At 40.9% G+C, this 23,854-nt stretch overlaps 2 protein-coding genes across 11 annotated transcripts in view; one reads left to right on the top strand and one right to left on the bottom strand.

The window, feature by feature from the left end:
* The window catches only part of DNM1L (dynamin 1 like), a 43,525-nt gene extending 41,292 nt beyond the window's left edge, over positions 1 to 2,233 (top strand). For 5 of the 9 annotated variants that reach the window (XM_054591268.1, XM_054591267.1, XM_054591261.1 and 2 more), the window contains one exon: positions 29 to 2,233. In XM_054591268.1, coding sequence (XP_054447243.1) covers positions 29 to 85 — 57 coding nt within the window. In that variant the 3' untranslated portion in view covers positions 86 to 2,233. The remainder of the gene's footprint in view (positions 1 to 28) is intronic. The other 4 variants (XM_054591265.1, XM_054591264.1, XM_054591263.1 and 1 more) reach the window with 1 other exon arrangement.
* The window catches only part of YARS2 (tyrosyl-tRNA synthetase 2), a 44,471-nt gene extending 30,274 nt beyond the window's left edge, over positions 1 to 14,197 (bottom strand). The window contains exons 1-5 of one of the 2 annotated variants that reach the window (XM_054591269.1): positions 13,410 to 14,197; positions 12,375 to 12,542; positions 6,447 to 6,602; positions 5,958 to 6,128; positions 3,079 to 3,501 (exon numbers count right to left, since the gene is read on the bottom strand). In XM_054591269.1, the coding sequence (XP_054447244.1) occupies positions 3,342 to 3,501; positions 5,958 to 6,128; positions 6,447 to 6,602; positions 12,375 to 12,542; positions 13,410 to 14,191 (1,437 nt within the window). In that variant the 5' untranslated portion in view covers positions 14,192 to 14,197 and the 3' untranslated portion in view covers positions 3,079 to 3,341. Of the gene's footprint in view, positions 1 to 3,078; positions 3,502 to 5,957; positions 6,129 to 6,446; positions 6,603 to 12,374; positions 12,543 to 13,409 lie in introns of those variants that run through there. The other variant, XR_008530638.1, reaches the window with a different exon arrangement.
* Positions 14,198 to 23,854: the final 9,657 nt, after the last annotated feature.

Genomic DNA, 23,854 nt, shown 5'->3' with positions numbered 1-23,854 from the left:
TTTATAATTTTTGTCTTCTTTAATGCAGGCATTACAAGGAGCGGGTCAAATTATTGCTGAAATCCGAGAGACTCATCTTTGGTGAAGAGAACTACATAATACTGAGACTTTGTTGAGTTGAAAGTTGCTAGTTACTGCCTACTTGAGTAGATTTTTTATTTATGAACTCCTGTATATTGCAGTGGTATGAATCTGCTCACATGAAGACTGGCTATAAACTGAAAATTGTACTCTGTATTACAGAATGAATCACACATTTACTCCAAATATAATAAATGGCCATTTCTAAAGTTTTCCAGTATATATAAAATATATCCAGTCTGTCTTATGACAGTTTCATTTGAACTTAAAAAGAAATGTCAGTGTTCTTGTTGTACAAGCAGTCTGCCTGTGGATAAGATGACCTGTGTAATCTGTTAGTCTTAAAGCTGTTGCCATAGTCCTTTAAGAAGAACGCATCAAGACATTTCATACAACTGTACTGCATGCACTGTATAAACTGACCTGGCTCTGAAAGATTTGGGTTGATGAATTACTCACATAATCACTGTATTCCACCTGTCCTCAGATTTAGTTTTCTCTCTCCAAACTTTGATGTGTTAGTAAAAAAGCTGGATGCACAAGAGGATCTATAGCTATGACGATGATGCGGTGTGCATAATGGGTAGCTACACAGCCCTTCCACGTCTGTGTCCACATTGCCCTAATGCATTAAAATATATTTGATTTTTATTTAAACCTAAAGGCATGAATTACATTTTCCTGTATTAAAAATAACCATCTAGACTTGATCATCTAGTAAGACTTGGTGATGACCAGTTCCTTTGGTTTTTAGAGGTTCTAAAAAAAAAAAAAAATTCCCCTTGGTTTTTAAATATAGTAGTAGTTCAGATACATCTTTAAATTGGGGCACTCACACCATACTCTTCAAGATTCTTTTGGAGGTGGGTCTTAAAACTAAATACTGCACTGATCATAGAAGTGTATCTTTTCTCTAAAAGTATTAGTTGGTAATAGTTCCTTTTGCTTAACACCAGTAAAATACATTAGAATGGAAATGTGAAATTACTGGTGGAGCCTTATTTAAATAAAAACATACAGGCGCACACACACTCCTAAGGCTTATAGACTACTAATTGCATTCTGGGATTTGGGGGTGAGGTTTAGAGCAAATATACATTCTATTAAAATTCCTCAGGTGATCCTTGATATAAAATATATTATAAATTTCAAGATAAGGGTCAAAATCCTTAAGGCATCTAGCTCCATCACTAACCAGTAACATGTTAAATAATTATATATTACAGGTATTAAATGATGTAACAACATCATTTACAAAGGACTACTGGCAATATGAATATACCTGTTAACTTTAGCTTATGGTACCCATTTACTAAGGAACAAGAGGCTCACCAACTGATCTCAAACATAAAAAAAATGGATTCAGTCTGATAATGACATGGTAATTTGAATTGGTTAGTACGTAGCACACTTTAAAATCAGACTGCCATCATTAAACATCAGCTTTAAAATTAGAGCCATCCATGATTTACTTATTTCACACAGATCAGATGACTACCATTTTAGCCTTTTGAATTTGTAAGGGGGGAAAAAAACCCTTTAATGAACGTTTCTCCAGCATATCAAATAGATTTCCAATTAAATGTTACCTTTAAAGACATGCGATGGTAATGCACTTTTGGGTACTACAGACCTTGTACAAAGAAAAACAGGCAAGAAAGGCATGGAAAGAAAACCTTTGTAGGCCCTTAACTGAGTGAAGTTCTGAAATGTGGAGATGATCTATGACATTTATAAATGATATGTGTATGTTTTTGCTGTGTAAATAAAACTGCTGGTATGAAATTGAAGTTGATCAATAAATGAATTCTTCATAACTTTAGTCCCAGAAAAAGGTTAAAACTAGCTTTTTAACATACAAATTTAAGTTTATATTGTATGCAAGTTTTATGACTTATTAGACTAACAATTCACTCAAGTACTGTATCTGGCTGTGTATAATGAGCACTTTTTGCTCAATTTATTGAGGGAAAAATAAGGATGCACTTTATTCATAGGTATGATAATGGGTATAATCTGTGTATAATGTGCACAAAAATGTAGATGGATGCACGTTATACACAGCAAAATATGGTATTATTACTTGTCCATTTTGGCATATGAAGATAGTGACTTGTTCCAAGTAATCCAGGTAGCAAATGGCTAGAACTTGAATATTAAAGCCATGTCTTGCTGCCTAGACAAAATCTGTGAACCATTTTGAAAGTTACTAGCCTTTCACTTGATTCTCAGGGAAATGGAGTGCTATCACCTTGACTTTTCATATGTGGCAACAGTTCTGGAGATTTTACTTTCCTGATGTGTACAGAGCTTATCTAAATCTTGATAACCAAAACCTTTCCCCCGCCCCGCCCCCCAATCCTTTAAATTTGACCTGAAAACTTCCCTTACCTGGGTATCTTTTGATATTCTTATGTAATAAGAGAGTTGGTATAACATAAATGCCTTTTTTACTTTTTGGTTATTTAAGTTTTTCGTTTATCTCAAGTTGCAATCTGCCTGGGGAGAAAAGTTAAAATTTTAAACTAATTTAAAAGTTTCCAAATGTATAAAATATTACCTTAGTAATCTGAAAAAAAAAAAAGTATAAATTTAGTTACAATGAAACAAAGGTAAAGGAGAAGCAAACAATTAGAAACTTTTGAAAAGTCAATTACTGATTTTAATCTTCAAAAAGAAACTACTTCTATTGTAATTTCTAATTCAAATTACGGCTTTATCTAACTACTTTCCTTTATAAGGAGAACTCTATTTGCTTCCTAAACAACAGCAAATAAAATCAGTTTCCAATGTTAGATTTTGCATTTCTAATATGGACGCTAGAAGCATTGCTGGTTTTAGAACAATGTAGACACTAGCAAGATAGATCAGATATATACTTGATATCAAAGTACCCACAATTCCTTATACTACCTTTTGTTCATTGCTCCTCTTCATGTCAAAAAAGGAGAACAAGAAGGATAGGATTAGAAAGAGAGTATTTACTTTTTTCATGAAGTATAATTCTTAAAACAGATTAACCCTGGAAATCACAATTTTTGATGGTAGTCCCTACTGTTCAAAGGATCAGGAAATAAAATATGCCATCATTACACAAACTTACTAACCAACCTATGTCAATAAATTACTCACACTGTGAGGCCTAGAGCATACTCCATTCTCTTGATTTGCATAAGTGAAGGTGTAAGTTCTGGTGCCAACCTTCCCTATGTCTTGAGAATGAATGACGGATCAGTTTGAATCAATAGAAGGATTTTTCATCATAGTTGAAGCCATTTTATAATGTAGATATTTCGTTTTCCTATTTTAAGTAATGAAAGTCCATTCTTAAGAATATGTTGTCCAACAACTAAAACACTCTCAGGATTCGTTACTTGTCTGTGATTTATACTGACTCCACCTTCTGTTATCATCCGATACCTAAAAATAGAAATGTTTAGTAACTAGGTAAATCCAATCACTGTTGATCTCTTCCCATAATACAGATACATCATTATTGTATTTTATTTAAATTTCAGAGGTTCTCCAGTTGAAACGGTTAGCACTAAACTTGTCTTCACATTTACTCGCTCTGCCTCCCTTTAATGCTCTTCTAAAGAAAGGAACAAGTTTAAAGCATAATAAGTTTCTTGTTTGGTGGAGAAAAGAGCTGGGATATCTCTCAGCTCTTGATAGAACTGTTCAGTGGATAGTGGTTTAAAAATGAAGTAAATTGGAATAATGAAGGGTCATTTTCTGGAGGGCAAAATCACAGAAGAGAAAATCCCAGGACAATGCTGCTTTTAATGAGCTGCCCGTAAGATACAAGTCACAACTACAAGTCCTCACTTAATGTCACTAATAGGTTCTTGGCAACTGCGACTTTAAGTGAATCAACACGTAACAAAACCAATTTTACCAGAGTTCCTAGCACATTTCTTTCCTTTGCACATCCTTTCAGATGAGGGAGGAAACGAGAGAAAACCCACGGAGACATGGGGGGAATGTGCAAACTCCCCATAGTGGCCCTGGTTGGAAATTTTTTTTATCCTCTCAAACATTACAATGAAATGACATTGAAGATCTCCTCTTATATTGCTATGTACAGAAATTTTTAGGAAACTTTCTTACAAAATGGAAAATCCTTTCAAGTTACATTCTAAGTCTATGCAAATAAAGGCAAACTTTGTTAAAATACAAGAAAGTAAAATTTTAGCTAATTTCAGAAATGGAAAATCAGTCACCTATTTAATTCTAGATTACTAACAAAATATTTTGATGGCCTATGTAAATAAGTTTTATTCAAGTAATTTATCATCAAATTCATTCCACAAGCATTTCCAGAGCACTTGCTAGGCACTAAATATAAATAGAGCCAGACAAATGAACAGTTACGACACATTGATTAAATGCTGTAAAGAGCTGTGAGAGGTCTAGGAGCACACTGGGGAGGTAAGGGAGGGGTTGAAAGTAGGGACTTGGAAATTTTCCTGAAAGAAGAGTGACTGAAACTGGGAAAGTAAGTAGCAGTTACTTTCACAAACAGGAAGAGGAAACATGGGAGTAGCTAGAAACAAGTGAGATTTGAGTAAAAGGAGGGCTAGAGCTCAAAAGGCCTTTCCCTCTAACAAGGCAAATGTTGGCTTTCTCTTATCTGACAATGTTACCAAGTTAAGAAATGACTACTAGACATGGTTTTAGCTCAACAGTAAAAGATTTATATTTAAGGACAGGCTCCTTCTTCTTAGGAAGTGTTACATTGGGCTGTTTGCTATAGTATCCAGATCACGTTCTACATTTTGTTTAAATGCACAAGCCAACCTTACTTAGCTTACACAATCTAAAAAATGTCAGTATTACTGGGAACTCTGGCTAAATCAGATACAGTGTCATCTTAAATAGCAGTAAAACTTTGGTATCAGTAAATAAACCACTAGAACAATTCAGGAGGAAATAAAAAATGCTCCCTCAGTGAGGAAAATTCTTAGAACCACTGACTCACAGTGGGAAGGTGCATGATACACCCTCAATTCAGTGAACAGTTAAGAAACTGGCATGTTAGGAAATCAGTAAGGCGGATGGGCAAGTGACAGACAATGGATATTTTCTTTGTAAAGAGTAACTATGGCTCTTTAAGATACAGGAAAATAATCCAAAAACACCTGGAAAAAAGAAACCCAACTGCCATGTAGCATGCCCTTCCTAGTCACGAGCATGGACTGATAACGCCGACTTACGCTAGGACTCCGGCAGATGAGAGCCCAAAGGGCTCCCAGCTGGCTAGTGCCAAAGCGCTGTTTCATTATAAATGGATAAGCACCAAATGTAAAGCAATAATATCACTTAACAGGAATTTAAATAGTCTACCATCTTCCTGAGTAAAAAAATAAAATTCGCAAGAGGAATAATTGTATGCAGTTTGTAATGAGTCTTACGAACTTAAGTTGTATGCTTATTTTCAGAAATGCAGCTAATATTTTAAACAGGTTGGACAACTCTACAACTTCACAAAATGAAGAGCACACAGGCTGCGTATGAGAGGGCCCACGTGACTGTCCACGGAGGACTTCTGTTCTTGTGATCTCTTCAAATCCTGACTGTCCCTGAGCTGACTGACGCCAGCGTATTTATTAAATACACCGATCCCTTAAATACAAGCCTTTTCCAATGTTGGAGGAAAAACTGGATTAGATTTAATAAGACTTCACAGAAAATTTAGACTATTTTCAGCAATACATAATCTCAGTTTTCTCCTTACTCTCAGACTAACCTGACTGTTTGAAGGCCTGAGATGCTATTAAAGCACCCTCAGGAGACCACCCTCTCAGAAACACATGCTGTGAACTGTAACATTTTATACTGAATTAAATGTGAACCTGAAAGTTAAATAATCTTACCCTCGGGGACCATCTGGAATGGCATTTGCTTTGCGGCACGTATCTAGGACGCTTGTTCCAGGGTCAAGAACTAATTCAGAAAATGAAGCTTCTTTAAACAACTCCTTTAGCTCTTGGTCAGACATGACCTCCAATGCATCTACGCTGCTATGATAAAGGGCTTGTGTACACCTGAGAAACAGAAAAACATCATGTGAGTGCTTATTCAAATATATGTTCTAATACCCAGTAACCAATTACGAAGTGTCCATTATGTTCTAGACAAAAAGTTTTCGGAACAGCTACATTTATCTTGTATAATTTATAAACAGGATCCTCAGTTCAGGATCCTCTTTCTTTACGGAAGAGAGAGGCCATTTTAAAGCAACTGAGGCACACACTGACAATCCTTGTTAGTGGTAAAAGGCAACTCTAAAGCAGTGTAGTTCTAAATTTTCTGAAGTCCTATTAACTAAATAACTTCAAGTGTCAATTATTTGAAAAGGCCACCTTTTAGCAGACTCTAGCCCTTCTTGTCCATGAACAAGCTTTGTGACTTCGGCAGCCAGTCGTTTCTGAGGACCCCGCTTCTCTGGCTCTTTGCTGTGCTGCTGCATCATGTGGTCAATCTCCGGGAGGGGCAGAAATGTGAAGAGCTTCAGGTACCTTCAGGGCAAAAAACAGATTTATATCACATACCTAATTTTTATCTCCTACTTCCTTTACTTTTAAATTTGTTTTTAATTGTGAAACATAACAAATATGCAGAAACGTGCCTGAGGAGGTTCAACAGCTCCTGATAAATACAGCGCCCCTAAAGAAGCTTCCTGGACCTTGCTTAGTGTCACTGTGTACTAACACACAAACTCCAGTGTCCAACTCCAGAAAGGCCCACGGCCTTCCCAAAGACCCTGGGGTATCGATCCCACTAGTAGAGGCAGACTCGATGCTGGGGAGGTCGCCTGGAACACCCAGGAGAGGGAGGTAGCCCTATGAATTAGACTCACAGGGGCATTTTCCACAGGCTTTCTGGTAACAATGCATTAAGATTCAAGGTAATGAGAAAAAATCAAGAAGTAAAAACTGAGATCACAAATTACACCTGAACTGAAATTAAAGATTTTATACAGCAGGAAAGAAAGAAGGGAGCTGACTGGCTATTTCAGATATTTGGAACCTAATTGTTCCTCACGGCTGCCAAAATGCACCTAGTGGCTGCTATCTCTAGACCCTACACATCTATGAACATCTCAGAGATCAGCCAGGCAGTATGTCTGTTTCCTCCGAGATACGACACATATCCTGGGCTCCCTCGGCTTTCCCCTGCATGGAGCAGAGCAAAGCAACATGCCTCATTAGGTGCCCCTGCCACCAAGGGAAAAGCTGACAGGGTTATCCAGGCCTCTAGTCAGGACAAAGAGGAAGAAAAGGCAGAGGCCCCTGGAGTCACTGCAGGGCCGTCCCCGTCCTCACCTGGGTATGTGCTGCCTGGCACCGTGCCCACCCGCCCACCCCGGCGATCGCTGCTAAGGCTCACAGTGAGTGGGGAACATGAGATGAGGCCTGTCTGCTACTAAGCAAAACGGGCACGATCCAATGGTCTGTGACCCTAGTGACCCAAATGACCCTCCCCTCATTTCTATCCCTGAAGAAGGCCCATTTGATTGAGTCCAGAGAATTCTTTCTGCAAGGCACTCCCCCTACTTATGGAACAGTGCTCCATTTTTGGGGGACTTCAAAACCATTTGAAAGGCACTGGAGGGCGATGACATGGTTGCTAGACAGATTCCCACTCTGATGGCCACATACTTCAAATTTATGCCCTTACACCTCTGTTAACCCTAGGGCTCTCCCTTGAGCACATTTCCCTCCTTGAAAAGAGTTCCCTACTTCCTCCCCAGCAGACCCCAAACCTAATTTTGCCCCTTATGGAAACACACAGACTAACTTACACTGGGAGTTATGAAATCCCTGACCACATTACAGAACTGATTGAAGACATTCAACAGGCTCAAGGAGTGTCCTTCGTAGTCACTGACCTAGTTAATATGTTCTGTTCCCATCGTATAGGAATCCCAGGCCTAACTTGCCCTCCCCTCTTTTTTAACTTTTGAAGGGGCTTAATATCTACTCACACGGTTCCCAGTGGGATATTTAAACAACCCTGCAAATACACATAACCACTATGGCCCAATATAAATACCTTACAGTGGGAAACTGGAATTCTTGGCTTCCTACTGATGACATTATGCTGAGAGAAGCATAACCTCTAGGGAATTGGTATATGCAGATTTACTGCCCTCACACACCACCTACAGCGAAGTGGCTGGGCAACTGCTCCTCAGAAGATGCAAGGCCAAGCCTCGTCAAGTTCCTGATCCTCTAAGGGCAGAGGAACCCAACAGTCAAACGTCAGCTACTCACTATAAACCACTCACTAGACTCAGACAGGTACGACACATACTAGGCGTTTTCATGTTCGGAAGGCAGCACATCTTTCTCTCTCACTAATTGTTTGACTCACATACACAATCCCATGGAATCAAATGCAAGGCCGCTACCTCCCATTGGGGTGAGGCCCAACAGCGTGTCTTGGAAGGTGCTCAGCAGGCAGTCCAACAAGCCTTACGTTTAACCCACCTGGCTCCACCTTCCAAGTCAGCCCTTGACCATACCTGACTGCGTCTCCCAGGGTCTCTGGGCCAAATGTGAGTCTGCCAGACTTATGGGGTTTTGGATTTAGGACCTACCCCCAACAGCAGCTACTGAGCGCTCCCTTTTCGCCTCTTCCTGGGCTCTTTTAGAAACTGAGGCAGGCCCTGACTGGCCAGTGCTACTCCACGCATAAGTTCCTATAATGCTCTGGGTTACATATGACTCCCAGCCGTAGCCTGGCAAAGTCATGATGTCTCCTTGGTAAAATGGAAATGGTACCTTACGGAGCAGTAAATCTGATGTCAAGGCCTTTCCAAATTACAGAGGATGCGACTTCCCGCATGCTCAGCTCCTTGCCCAGGAGTCTTGCCGAGTTAGTGTTGACGCTTCCTTGGGAAGCCCCTTGGTTTCAACGGTCTGAGATGGACAGGGGGTCAGTATTCTCCACCAGTGGCAGCCTCACAATGCAGCTCACTGCAGGGCTGTGGCACTGGACCTGGCCCCAGGCACCCTCTACCTGAAGACTAGGGACATCTGGCTCAGCCCAACCAGTGAATTTGCATATCTCACCTAGCCCCTTAAGGGAGCCATAAAAAGGGGCCTTTTGCAGAGCCACATTTTCAGACTCCGGGGCTATTGCCCACCCCCTGGCAGTCTGCTCTGGCCAATGGCTAAGGGACAGTTTTCTCATATAAAGACAAGCCCATCTGGAGTGCCCAGCTATGGAAGGAGCCCCCAGTTCCTATCATTGTTCACGTCTTTGCACACACTAGCTGTTCTATGCCAGAAGACATTTTCAACAATACCACAGACTCCCTCACTGAGCCCTCCGCACTGTGCATAGTAGACTCCTCACGGCAGTGACCCTTTCCACCAGCCTGAGATATGGGGCCCACAATCTCAGGTCACTGAGGAATTCATGCCGTAACAACCTGGGCTCAAATGAGGGGACTCCCTTTCTCCTTGCTGGCAGCCAAAGTTGAGATAGATCACTGCATTCATTCTCTGTTCCGAAATCAAACAAGGAGGCTATCCAGATGGGGACACATTCCCCGGGGAGGCCGGCCACGTTCCTGCTAGCAGACTGATTTCATCGCCCACAGGCCCCTCCTGCTGGGGCTTCCATCATGCGTCCGCATTCTTTAAATTCGTACACAGCACTCCCCTTGGAGGAATCATCTTAAAAACAGGTACAAGCATACCTTGTTTTATTGAGCTTCACAGATGTGTTTTGTTGGAAATCGAAGGCAAGACCCAACACCAGAAAAAAGACTACAACTTGCTTTACTGTCGTGGTCTGGAATGGAATCCACAATATCTTTCAAGTGTGTCCGTAATCTTTTTCTTTATTAAATTTATTTTTGTTCCCTTTAGACTGTCAGGCATTACTGACTCTGACAAGGGTACCCAGTTTACCTCTCCCGAGACGCAACAGTGGACTACCAAGGCAGCGTCCTTTGGAACGCCATCTAGGCTGCTGCCTCCAGGCGGCTGGCCTCACTGGGCATCACAACAGCCTCTTCAGAGAAACACTCCTTGAATCACTTTCAGGCAGTGGTTCCCAAAATGTCTTCTGCCTAGTGCAGGGCACCACTGCATCAGATCTCCCCACTGGGGCAGGCCGAAATGTGCATTCAGAACCAGACAGCTCCCCGGCCTAGAGATACCATCCACTGAGACTGCTTGTCCTCACCTGTTCCCTATGGCCTTCCACGTTTGCACCTTACACAAAGCTGCCCAACCACAACTTCTGCTGACCACCACTTGCCCCCACCAACACCACCCCTGACACTATCATGACGCCTTCCACCACACTTCCCCCTATACTTTCCACAATGCCGGCAAAGCACTTCGCCAATACCGTCACCAATTATATCGAGGGAGTCGGAGGGCTACCCACACCTTGGGAATCAGAAATTGCTTGAACCCTACCTTAAATGCTTACCCTACTGACACACAGGCATACCTTGGAGATATTGTGGGTTTGCTTCCAGCCCACTGCAATAAAGTGAGTCATGATCTTTCTGCTGGTAGAGAGTCTTGCTTTCAATTTGTAAAAACACAGTATCTATTAAGCACAATAAAGTGAAGTGCAATAAAAGGAGGCCTGCCTGTATTCAGTTTCAGCCATCTCCGCGTAACAGCAATGCCTCTGTCCTGGGCTTCCCCTCAGTTAGCTGCCTCATACATTTCCCACCCCATCTGCTCCTTAACGGGTTGTTTTGTGCCCTCCAGGGGACTAGTTGCTGCATGTACATCAACAACTCAGTATAAGTTCAAACAGACTTACATCAGATGGCCCAAGATGTTAAAATCTTCCACAATGAATTACCCAAATATGTGAGCAGATTCCTAGAGATCACTGACCTATCGTCATGGCTGGACCCTTCAGGCTGGGGACAACGACTACAGACTAGATTTCAGACCACAGATTTGTTACTATATCCGTAATTGGATAGTTTATTCCCTTGATTAGACAGATCAAACAAGAGAGTCTAACCCTGACTTTTAACAAATCCGCCATCAAGCCTGCTAATGTTCTCACCATTATTCTGATGCCCTGGCATCACAGGCTGGATTGCAGGGTAAGTGTCTGCCATTCAGCTTCTGATGGCCAAGGTGTCCGTGTGGGAGACATCCATCCCGAATAAACATGCTGCCCTGCGATAGGTAAGACACGACGAGTAGCAAAAAACTAGATAAAGAAGCAGGCCGTACCCACTCATGAAGTCCCCCTTTTGGAATGCCCCGGGGAACCTAGATAACTGACCACTTGAGTGACCCCACTTCATCCTTCCCGCTCCTTAAATTTAAACTTTGTTTTAAATTTGCCTATGAAGAGCGAACCCACAAAACCGCAGGCATCCCATCCTCCTCCAAAGGCAGAGCTCCAGGTCCACATTCCCTCCCTCTCTCTCTCTCTCTCTCTACCTTGCTGTGTGGCCATCCAGGACCTGTGAACAATAAAGTCTGCTTTTCGAAGTTATCTGATGGTTGTTACTAAGGTGCATCTGCAATCATAATAAGAACCACAGAAGCCAGTCCAGCTACAACATTCGCTCTGGCTGGAGGAAACGTCTGTAGAGCTCACCACAAGCAGTGTGGGCCCAGATGAACTCACTCATTTCTAGACCATAGTATCACTATCAAGTGATGGAGACCCATGCCACAATAAGTTTACGTTCAACAACACCTGGTATTGCCAATTCTATGTTTAGCCATTCTAAACAAATGGCATTTTATTGTACCTTTCTTACGTGTTTCTTTTTAGTATTAAGGCTGAGTAACCTCTTCACATGTTTTTGGCCTTTCAGATAGAATCTCTGTGAAATGCCTGTTCAAGTCTCTTCTCATTTTTCTACTGGGTTGTCAGTCTTTTTCTCATTGGCTTATAGAAATTCTTTATATTAATTTGAATATAAACTCTTTATCAATGTTACATGTACTGAAAATATATTCTCTCATCTTTAAAGATGAACTTCATCTCAACTTTTGATGAACAGCAGATCTTAATTTTAATTTAGTCTGATTTATCACTCTTTTTCTGTGTGCCATATTCAAGAATCTTTCTCTATCCCAGTCATGAAGATTTTTTTTATTTATTTTCTAAAAGCTTTATTGCTTTATCTTTTGTAATAGATTTAGGTTGATGTCCTAAATAGAATCTAAGTTAAAAAAAAAACTCAAAAAACTATGAAGTATACACAGATAAACAGAAATTCAATGTTAAAATTATATGAGTTTATGAACTTAATTTTTCCCAGCACACTATTAAGAACTCACCTTTCTACTGAATCATCTGGCTGCCTCACAAAGAACTGATACAGTTCAAATGGAGATGTCTTATCTCTGTTTAGCCAAACAGCATTGCCAGCAGACTTTCCCAGTTTTGCTCCAGTTGTACTTGTAATTAGAGGAAGAGTGATTCCAAATACGTCTTCTCCAGTCAACCTATGAATAAAGAAAAACTTCATTATACGCTTCAGGCACAGTTAGTGGTAGCTTCTAATCACTCTTCAAATTTCAGTGCGGTTTCTTGCTCTAATTGACTTCTGTGACTTCCTAAATCCGGATTCTTGCTTCTCTTGCTGCTTTCACTGCATTCACTCTATTTTGGCATTTGTCATTCTGAACTGCAATTAAACAAGTGATTCCGGCCAAGCCAAGGGGAGGTGCTGTTTAACTACGGCCTTTAAATGTTTAAAGGCTGGGTGGGAGGAAGAGAGAGACCTGGGTAAATGAAGAGTCAGGTAAAGACAACTAAAGGAGGTAACTTAAAGGAATTAAAACACACACACACACACACACACACACACACACACACACACACACCGGCTAGCCTTGTGGTTCATCCCCTTCAAGAAAATGCCATTAAAATCTACGTGATTTGCCAAATATTTGGAGTTGAAAAAATGTTTTGAGATGCCAACCAAGAACACTAGCTTCATGTGAGATGCAGAGCTAAAGCAGAGGCCTTTCAAGACCTATATGCACTCAGGTATAAACAAAGAAAAACAGTTTCTCAAACCAGAAACAAAAAGAGCTACTTAGGGTAATTAAAACACACAATCCAAATCCTGACTAGTGGTCAATTTCCTGCAGAGCTCTAGGATACATCTGATACCTAATACTTTAATTCGGCCCTTTAGTTCTCATTAACCACTGATAGTATTAACACCATTACAGACAGTTAATGGGGATAAAACCAAGAAGAGTTTTAAGAAGGACGTCATTGCACAGTTCAAATAGGGCATCACCAGCTATTTCGTGTGTAAATTACTTGGTCATAGGATTGCTCCTTGGTCTAAAGACGCTTACTTGTTAATGAACTCGTATCCCGACATGATATTGCCCAGCTGATCAGATCCACCCAGTTGGACACGGCATCCATACCGCTGGAACAGGTAGTAGAAATCATAGGCCTGGAGCACCTGGTATAAAAACTCGCACAAACTCATGCCTTCAGGGCTTTTAAGCCGTGTCTGGACGCTCAGCCGGCTCAGCAGCGTGCCCATGCGGAAGTGGCCGCCTACTGCCGCTAGGAAGTCCACCAGGTGCTGCTCCTTGTACCAGGACGAATTGTCCAGCACCGTGAAACTGCCCCAAGTATGCCCATTAGTGAACAGTTGCTGGTGATTAGCTGCCAGAATCTCGATTCCTTGGCGTAGGGCGCGCGCGTTTCTTCTCACGCGGTCTGCGTCCAGCGCCTCACGCTCCTTGGTGCGGCCGCTGGGGTCTCCCAGGCGAGCCGTGGCACCTCCCACTAGCGCGATCACGTTGTGGCCGGCTCGCTGGAAGTGAAACAGGCCCAGCAGCGCCAGCAGGTGCCCCACATGAAGCGACTCCGCCGTGGGGTCGAAACCGCAGTAGATGGTCTGGGGAAAGTTGCCCGCCCTGCCACGGTCGAAGAGTTCTGGGAGTTCTATCTTGGTACCTTTCTCGGGGAAGAACTCCTTGAACAAACCCCGAGCTTTCTGGACCGCCAGCAACCCCTTGCCGCCTGAGTGGGCCTCACGTAGTCCCAGGGGCAAGACTTCCAACGGGCTGGGGGTACAAAACCGCCGGCCACGGGACATGCACCTCAACATGGGCGCCGCCATCTTAGTGGTGTCACGAAAGGAATGCTGGGATTCTCGCCAAGCCGCTCAACGTCCGCCTCCAACAAATTCATGCAGTAGCCACAGTGTTTTTGTGCGCATGCTCGGGTAGGGTAGGCGGTTCCTTAGTTACGGAACTGGCGTTCTAAGCAGTAATTGGAGCTCTGCTACCCAAGGAGTGATTTCCCTTCCTCGGCAGTCACTTTAAACTCTCTAAAACTTAATTCTTTATTTGTATGTAGATGTCTGTTAAAATAGGTCCTACCTGATAGGGCTGTTGTGAGGATTAAGAATTAAAATACTTAGCACATAGCGCGCTACAAATGTTAGCTTTTGTTGAAATTTTCACGTTACTAACTTGTGATGCTCAAGTTTTGTTTCCATACGAAAACTTGTGTGCAGAGCCCGTGAGGGGTTAGGGATTGGTTGAATTTCGTGGAGAGATACGGAGTCGGCGCTGAGACGGAAAGAATTCCTTACACTGATTCCCCATGCGGAACAAAGCGCCTCAGTCCCCAGTGTTCATTAGCTTTTCCAGGAGATGGCAGTCTTGTCCAAGCTATAGCGAGAGAAAAATTCACTATACTATATCAGAAAGCCCTATGGTATATTTTAAATTACAGGTAAGCAGGTGGGACATAGCTTTACGATAAGTGGATTCAAATTTGCAATCACATCGCCATTGCATTTTGCCAGGCGCTATCAGTGCTCCACTCACTAGGGACAGGGTTCTTGGCAGCTGGCTGGCAGGGAGTCAGCTCTAAAAACCCATTCTAAAGTCTTATTTCTAGGACTGCTTTCAATACCAATTGTTATAGGTTGAGTTCCTTGGGAAACAGACTCAAACTGGAAATTTGTGTGAAGGGAGATTATTGCAGTGTGCTCTTGGGAACAACGCAGGAGTGGAGTGATGGAAGCAGAGCTGGGCAGACAGAGAAAATGAACTGTGAACAATTTGCAGTAGAGGTCTCAGACAATACCACAGGGGACTCTGCACCGGGGATTTCCATTCAGCCATTCTGAATTGAGGCAAGTGGGCAGGCCTTTGCACCGTATTATTAACTAGTCATTAAATGTGGGACACCCCTAAGGAAGGAGGCAAAACCTTGGGCAAACCTTTGGCAGAAGGCGAGATGCAGAAGAGGACTCAGCTGTGAGACCTCAGCACCAAAATTTTCACCAGCAGCAGGGACTGGATGCCTTGGTCCTTGAGTCTGGACCATGCTCCAAACTGTTTCCTACAGGACCTTTCCACTTATTAATATTATACAGGCATTTAACAAAATGAAATATTTTAAAAATTAGTATCTTTGAATGTATAATTATTAGTGATTTATCATTGCCAAATAGTAGCTTCAATAGAATGTGTAGATACTTATTCTACACGCTATGTAACATTATCCCAAATGTTGAAGAAAATAAACAGGGCATAGTCTATCTCTTACGTTGATATTCAAAATATCTTAAAATTTGCGATTATAATCTGTTTATCTGCAGCCTTATTTCGCACTAGTTTGGTCAGGGACATATTTCAGTATCTGCAGCAGGGAATTCTGAGCACACAGCAAATGGTGCTTTTTTAGAACCCAACACACAGGAAGATCTCAACATTTTTAAAGAAGTATCTTTCATTCTTGAGGTTTGTGGTTTATATGACAGATAACTTATCTGTGGCTTTTACAAGTATGTTAGTAATTTTATACCAGAAAGTGTGACTTCATACTGTGGTTTAATTACTCCAGGGAAACATACTTTTCTTTATAGAGACATATACCTGTTTCAGCATTACGTGATGGACTGTGCCTAATGGAAAAGAACTTCTGTGGAAAAACAGAAAATTTATATTTGACATTAGAATTTATTTTAAGGTCTTTAAAAATAGACTGAGGTTCTCCTTGGTCTCTTTTTAAGTTTAGTTATATCAGGAACAGGTAACAAAAGTCTGGTACAGAGGTTAGTGTCAAAACAGGTTCTAGGAGATTCGACAGTAGCTCAGTGACAGCACAGTTATTTTCCTTTTATAATCTGTGATGGTGTAATAGGAAATGTGAGACTTTGTCCAAAAGACAGGAGCAATAGAAGAAGGTGGGACTTTTAAACCTTTGGAATTGTTGTCATGGCTTAAATTTTATTGGACTGGACCCAGGAATTGAGTTTTGGGGGTAAGAAAAGGTGCACAAGTTGATTCTTGCTGTTTTTATTGTCAAAAGTGAATGAACAGGCCTTGGCTGGTGTTGCTCAGTTGGTTGGGTGTTGTCCCACAACCTGAAAGGTTGTTGGTTCAATTCCCAGTCAGGCACATGCCTAGGTGGCAGAATCAACAGATCAATGTTTTTCTTTCACATTGATTTTTTCTCCCTCTCTTTTTCACTCCCTTCCCCTCTCACCAAATAAAAATAAATAAAGCTTTTTTAAAAAGGTAAATGAATAGTGTTAAAAAGTACTTTAGAAAATATAGTTTATCTCAAAAGGGGTAACTTGAAGTTAGCTGACTTGGAATTAAGGGCACATCTATTTTGCAATTACCCTATGTATAATAAAATATCACATAAATATTCACTCTGATGAATAATCCCTGGTTTTTATGGTTTGGTTTTCAAAATGTACACAATTATAAATATACAGGTATACCTTGGAGATACCGTGGGTTCAGTTCCAGACCACTGCAATAAAGCAAGTATTGCAATAAAGGAAAACACATGGATCTTTTTGTTTCCCAGTGCATATAAAAGTTGTATTGACACTATGCTGTAGTCTTTAAAAAACAATTTGCCTACTTGAATTTAGAAATACTTTGTTTACCAAAGAACATAGATGCATGATCCATGGGCAAAGGCAATAGTGCAGTGATAGCCAGAGAGAAGGGGGAGCAGGCGCTGGGTGAAGGTTGGCAAAGCAGGGAACAACAGGGATACTTGTAATAGTGTCAATAATTAAAAAAAAAAAAGAACGAAAAATAAAAATACTTTATTGCTAAAAAACACTAACCATTATCTGAGCCTTCAGCGAGTTGTAATGTTTTCACTGGTGGAGTGTCTTCCCTCCAATTTGTAAAGAATACAACAGCTATGAAGTGCAATAAAATAAAGTATGCCTGTAACAGCATTCTAAAGGCAGAAAAAGAGTAAATATTAATAGTGTCTTAATTGGTCTCTCATAGGTTATGCCCAACAGTTTAAAGGTAGGCAATCCCACTTAATTCTGAAGTGTTTATCTTAAGCACGGTACACGTTAAAACTACAGCAGAGATTTGGCTAGGCTGAAATGTGAGTTGCCCAAAGGTTACAGCAAAATGACAGCAAAAGGAGCCTGAGGTATTGTGATCATTATAATCACTATGAAATGTTCATGAAATGTTGTTCCCACTTGTATTTTCTCTTCTCTTGGAGATTGGAGGTATAGGTTTCTTCTGGAAGGTAAGTGATGACACAGGGTGCAAAAGGAAGTGGATGGGAACACAGAATAGAAATTGCAATTCATTTCCGAGATTTAGGGATAGCCTTATTCCAGTTGAACTATTTCCATGATATTCCTATTTCCTACTACTTGAGAAAATTTCTAAAGGCTGGCTTAAATCCTTTGTTGTGTATAAGTAATAAATTAATCTGCCTCATAATTTCATCCTCTCTCATGGGTTCCCTGTTGCCATTGTTCTTGAAACCCACGCAGCAGATCCTAAAGATCTTCCTTCCCCCTCTTCCCACCCTTCCCTGCAAGCCAATTGCTTCTCTTTCATTCCAAACAAATTCCTCCCAGCAAGTTTCCTGTGCATCAGGTGGGACAGGAGAAAAATGCTCCAACTGTCCAGGTGCATCTGCCCCTAAAATGTGTTGAAATGTGATCAATAATGCTTATTATCCTCACAAGAAAGGAAAGGCCATTAAATTTGACTAAAGATATAATTTTATGTAAGAGGTGCCCTGAAGCCTAATCTACATCCTTTTATTAAAGTGGCTCTAATGCCTTTCGAGCTGGTGATCATCTGAACACCCACACAGTTTTGAGAAGAGACTGGTTCCTTTTAAGCTGTTGGTTATAAGAAGATATTGACTAAAAGAAAACCACACGCATACACATACAAAAACACGAGAAAGTTACTAAATGTGTATTTCCTTTCTGTATTGCATTTTGGAGAAGGATAAACACTGCGGGGCTTGCAGTTGACTTGTATGCACCCAGTCACGTATTTCCATCGCTGAATAATATTTTGAGATATTTATGACATTGTTTTTCTATCCTTCATCCTTCCCTTTCCATTCTATCCTTTTAAGCTGGTAGTGATTTCTGTGTGTCTGAGCCTGGGGAAAGTCAGGGAGGAACACAGAGTAAGCCTGAAATCTTTTATGGCTTTTATTTCCCAGAGACAGAATAAAGTTTGAGGAAATAAACTTGGAGACGCAGAAGAGAAAGAGACAGGATGGTCCTTCTTAAAGAAGACTTCCAACCTGGGCAAGAGAGCGTGGGCTGTCAGCCCCATCTGCAAGAGGAGCTGTGCCTTTCTCCCTGGCCCCCCCAAAATGGCCCCCTGGTCCACTTCAGGCCTGGGGTTCCTGGCCTTTCCAAAGGTTCCACCTTTCTGGTTCTGTCTGAGGCAAGGGCATGCCTGAGTGCCAACTGGAGGTCTCGGTGAAACCAGGTTTGGCCAAAAACGATGGCTAGAGTGACCAGCATAGACTGGAGATCAGAGATTCTACTTACACCAGGTAACGTGATTAAATTTTAGTTCAAATTTGGAGAGGAAGGAGCTCAGTAATGATGGAAAAGCAGTATCTTGTCACTATATTGGGTTAAGGACTCAGACATCGGCTTATTCATTCAGCAAATATTCAATGTAAGTATTCCAGGGGTCAGGCACTTCTAATGGCTTAGGACACATTTGTGAACAAAAGATCTCTGACCTCATGGAGATGGAATTGTTTTGCGAAGTTAATACTTTTCTGCACAGTCCTATTCTTCACCAACTTCCTCTTTCTCTCCCAGGGTCCTTTTCCACCCCCACACCTTGGAGCAGAGACAGGGAATGACTCCAAGGCTGTTGGTGAAGAGCCGGCAGATTAGGATGGGGCTGTGGGAAAGAAACATTGTGCAGGGCATGACAAGGGAGGAAAACCCCTCACCAAATAGTCATGACAGAGGCATAGAGTTAACGGGATCCTGGGCCATAGAATTCAAACAATTCTTCCCCTTTCCATCTGCAATCGCTGCACTGAATTTTTTTCTCTCCAGTAATTGAATGTTTTTCCTCAAGTAACACTCCTTGTGCTCTGAGTTTGGTGCAAGCTGGTGTAATCCACACCAACATTTTGTCTCACTGACGCTTTGCTGGGGTCATCCTTCAGGGGGGACTTGCAAGCCAAGGGAGCTGCTTGTCTGTTTGCTAATGTATTGAGCAAAGCAGGCTTGTCTCCTGGAAACAGAATTTTGGAGACACCAGTTGTGATTGTATTTTGAAGAGCTTAGTTCAAAAGGATAATGTCTTCAGACAAGATAATTTTGGAGTTTTTCTATTTCTCACATTACCTTAGTAATTTGCTCGTCTCTCAGACGTAATATACAAGTGACTCAGTCAACCCATCATTGTCCTTCCATCAGGACCAACTGAACCTATAACTCCACCGGAGAAGAAGTAAAGCAATAAGCAATCAGTCTAAGTTTTGTAAAGCATTTCTATTTGGATTCCATCTATTTTTGTCCTTTTCAGTGCCTTTAATATAGGTTTTATGTGCTTCTATTGTAAGCTCTATATGCTCAATTATCTAATGAGAAACAAGCCTGGAAACATCCCTGTAACTACTCTTCAATAACATTAGGGAGGGAATAAATACCTTGTATTTACTTGCTCCAGACAGAGAAATCAAACATTACTTCCGTCATCCTCACAACAGCAAAATGTGGTTCTGCATTGTGGCACAAAGGCCTAAATGATGTCACTCTTGGCCTTGGGGTCCTCATTTTACAGGTTAAGGGCCTAGATGAGATTATTTCTAAAACCTCATTCAGCTCCAAAATCCTGGGGGTGTTTTTTTTCCCTAATATTTAGTCAAACGTCATATTTATCATTTCTTTACTTTCATTATTTAATCAACAAAACATGGATCATGTTTGCAGAAATGTACAATCAAGACTCAAGCAGCTATGCTCAGATCCAAGCAGTTTTGGTTTCCAGTGACCTCATTTGTCACTGTCCCTGGGTGGGAGACCACACTGGAAAGGCTTTTGCGTTTTCTCTCTGGCACATCTGAATCGCTATCATCACTCCTCTTGTGCTTTGGGGCCGTGATTAAGTACAATAAGGGTCAGCTGAACACAAGCACTGTGATGCCACAGGAGTGGGTCCGGTCATCGAGACGGCTACTGAGAGACTAAAAGGCAGGGAGCATCTGCAGAGTGGAGATGAGTGACAAAAGCAAGAGTCACATTCCGGGTGAATGGAGGGCGACACGTTAAGATTTCATCACACTACTCAGAAAGGCGTATGATTTAAAAGTTATGAATTGTTTATTTCCAGAATTTTCCATGGAATATTTTCAGACCTAGGTTGACCAAAGCTAAATCAAACTGTAGAAAGTGAAACCAGGAATAAGGGAGGACTACTGTACTGAAAGAATATATTATGGGCCTTGGCTGGGTCGCTTAGTTGGTTAGGGTATTGTCCTTATACACCAAGTTTTCAGGTTTGATCTACGGTCGGGGCACATAGAAGAATCAGCCAATGAATGCATAAATAAGTGGAAGAACAAATCAATGTCTGTCTCTCAAAAATCAATAAATAAAAGTTTAAAAAAGAAAGAATATATTATATATGTAATAGAACACCTACAAATTGAACTAAAAATAAAAAGTCTAATTTATAATCCTGTATCCCAGTGGATAAATTTGTACCCTGCATGGGGTATACAGATTCCATTGTAGGGGGAATGCCTTGCAGTTCAGAACAAAGTGCAAACAAGCTAACTCCCTGCAGTGGTAAAGCTCCCCAGGCTCCCTCCTAAGGAATATTTTAAACTACTTTTTGGTGGCTTTTTAATGTTCTTAATGCCTATATTTAATCTTTCTCACTAAGTTAGAAACTTAGTTAACTAACTTAGTTAAGTTAGAACTAACTTAATCCTTGATTTTTCTTGTTCCTAGCTGACTTCTGTCCTATTTATTTTCTTTGCTCACTCCTTTTATTTGCAGTTGTTTTTGTCCCAGGCAATCTATTTCCCATCACATTTTAACATTTAAGAATATACGTATTTACCCTGACTTTACAAAATAATGTTCCCAGCAGTATTGAGGGGACACACATGCAAGCAAGGAGAGAGTGATTTCTTTTGGAATCCACTTGGGTTCTGCCCCATACGGAAAGAACCTGGAAGACATTCAAAGACTGAACAAATTGCCAATTGGGCAAAAAATTGGAAAGTAAATTGGGATTTCCCACATGTAAAAATATATAAAAGAGACATGAACAGAAATAAAACCTGTACTACTTTCACTAGAAAAATAACTCTTTATCTAACACATAATAAGCGCTGTGCCCTCAGCCATTTGGCCCTCGTATCCTAAGATCAACGTCGAAAGCCTATGGGTTGAATTTGTGGTGTTTAAAGATGGGCCCAGTTTTCTCATGATGCGCCCACTTTTGGTGCCTCCACTCGGACCTGCCCCACCTGGGCTTTTCCCACCGGCTCCCTTACCAAACCCAGGAGTTTTAGGTGCTCCACCCGACTTGATTCAGCGGCCCAAGGCAGACGATAGGAGCGCAGCCACCGTTGAGAAGGCCACGGCAACCATCGGGGCCAAGCCGCAAATCACTAATCCCAAGGCCGAGGTTACTCGATTCGTGCCCACCGCACTGAGGGTCCGTCGGGGGAATAAAGGGGCTACTGCTGCCCCCCAAAGAAAGTCAGAGGATGATTCTGCTGCGCCTCTTGCCAAAGCAGCCCCCAAATCTGGCCCATCTGTTCCCATCTCGGTACAAACTAAGGATGATGTGTACGAAGCCTTCATGAAGGAGATGGAAGGGCTGCTGTGACAACCTTGATGCCCGAACAGTCTTCTGTTCACATCACTGGTTCATGGAGAAAGAGGCTCTTAGGAAACTGAGGCAAAGAGCCACTTTCACTGTCAGGGTATTTTCTAATATCAGTTGAAGGAATATCTTAAAGTTTAGTCTCGTTCAGAATTCACTGCATATAAGAGGGAATATTTCACTCAGAACAGGTTGGTTACTGAAGCAGTTCCGCTGACATCCATTCCCTTTCATGCCGCTATTTTCATCCTGTTTCTTCTCTTCCTCTCCAGTCCTTCGAAAATGCGATCAGGGGAATCCTTGTTACTTATTTGTTCTGATTCTCTTGTGTGCTGTGGGCACTGGAGTAGATATTTTTTGGGGGGAAACAGTTTATTTCATCCCATCTTGCCTTTTGTGTTTATTTTTAATATTTTCTTGTAAATATCTTGTAATATTGTAGTGAAATGGATCACAACATCATTTCCTAATAGAAAGCAAGTTGTGTGGGAAGAAAGTGTACAATTCTTTTATTAAAATTATTTCCCACTAACCTAAACTTTGAGTGTTTCATGAAATAAATCAATAAATCAATCAATAAATAAATGTTCTACTGCAAAAAAAAAAAAAAAAAAAAAAAAAAGACGGGCCCAGTTTTCTTCCAGAAGACAACCATTGTTACCAGTTTCTTTTGTGTCTTTTCCAATGTATCATATATAACATTAATAATAACATACTATACAGACTGCACTGTATCTTTCTTTTTTTTCACTTAACATTGTATCTTGGCAAAGTTTCTAGTCAGTACAGAACGAGCACCCTTATTTTTTATAATCTCATAAAAAGCTGTAACTATTTTTTTAAAATTGAGATATAATGTCATTTAACATTATATTAGTTCAGGCACAACATTGTTTCAATTTTTACATACATAGGGGTGGACACATAGGTTTATGGTTGTAATACAAGTAAATAATATAATAATTAATAAATAATAATACAAGAATAAACTCTTTAAGAACTCACAACTGTAAAACTACTTGTGCCCACCCTGTATTGTGAAATGATCATGATAGCAAATTAATAATATACATCAACAAATTTTTTTCCTGTGATGAGAAGTTTTAAAATCTCTTTTAGAAACTTTCAAATACGTAATCCTGTATTATTGATTATAGTTACTATGCTGTATATTACAAATGTACTTAACTATTTTATTTTATAACCAGAGGCTTATACATTTTGGCCCCCTTCACCCATTTTGCCCGCCACCACTCAGCCCCTGTAAGCACCAATCCGTTCTATCTATGAGTGTGTATGTGTGTCCTTACAATGTGGAGCATAGTGCTTTATGGCTAGTAAGCACTCACATATTGATTTGTTTATCTGATTATTGTAAAATCAAATAAAGCAACATATGTGATACAAATGGGAAATATGTAATCTTTAAGACTAAAGTATTATGATTATTCTCAATAACAAATTCAAAATCAGCTCATGTTAGACAAATCAGTTTCTGGGTTTATTGCTTCCTTGTCCTGACCTGCACACAGAGATAACTCAGGCATAAGGTTTCCATGTAAACTCCACCTTCAGCCTATAAACTGCATCACACTAGCTGCGATGGCTCAGGCTTCAAAAGACTTTTGCTTTAAGAATGGTGGCTCTGG

Source organism: Pteronotus mesoamericanus, unplaced genomic scaffold (genome assembly GCF_021234165.1).
Source record: "Pteronotus mesoamericanus isolate MK-2021 breed Mesoamerican mustached bat unplaced genomic scaffold, CSHL_Meso_final scaffold_21, whole genome shotgun sequence".
NCBI lineage: Eukaryota > Metazoa > Chordata > Mammalia > Chiroptera > Mormoopidae > Pteronotus > Pteronotus mesoamericanus.
Note: the sequence above shows the minus strand (reverse complement) of the source record. Positions and strands in the feature narration are given on the sequence as shown.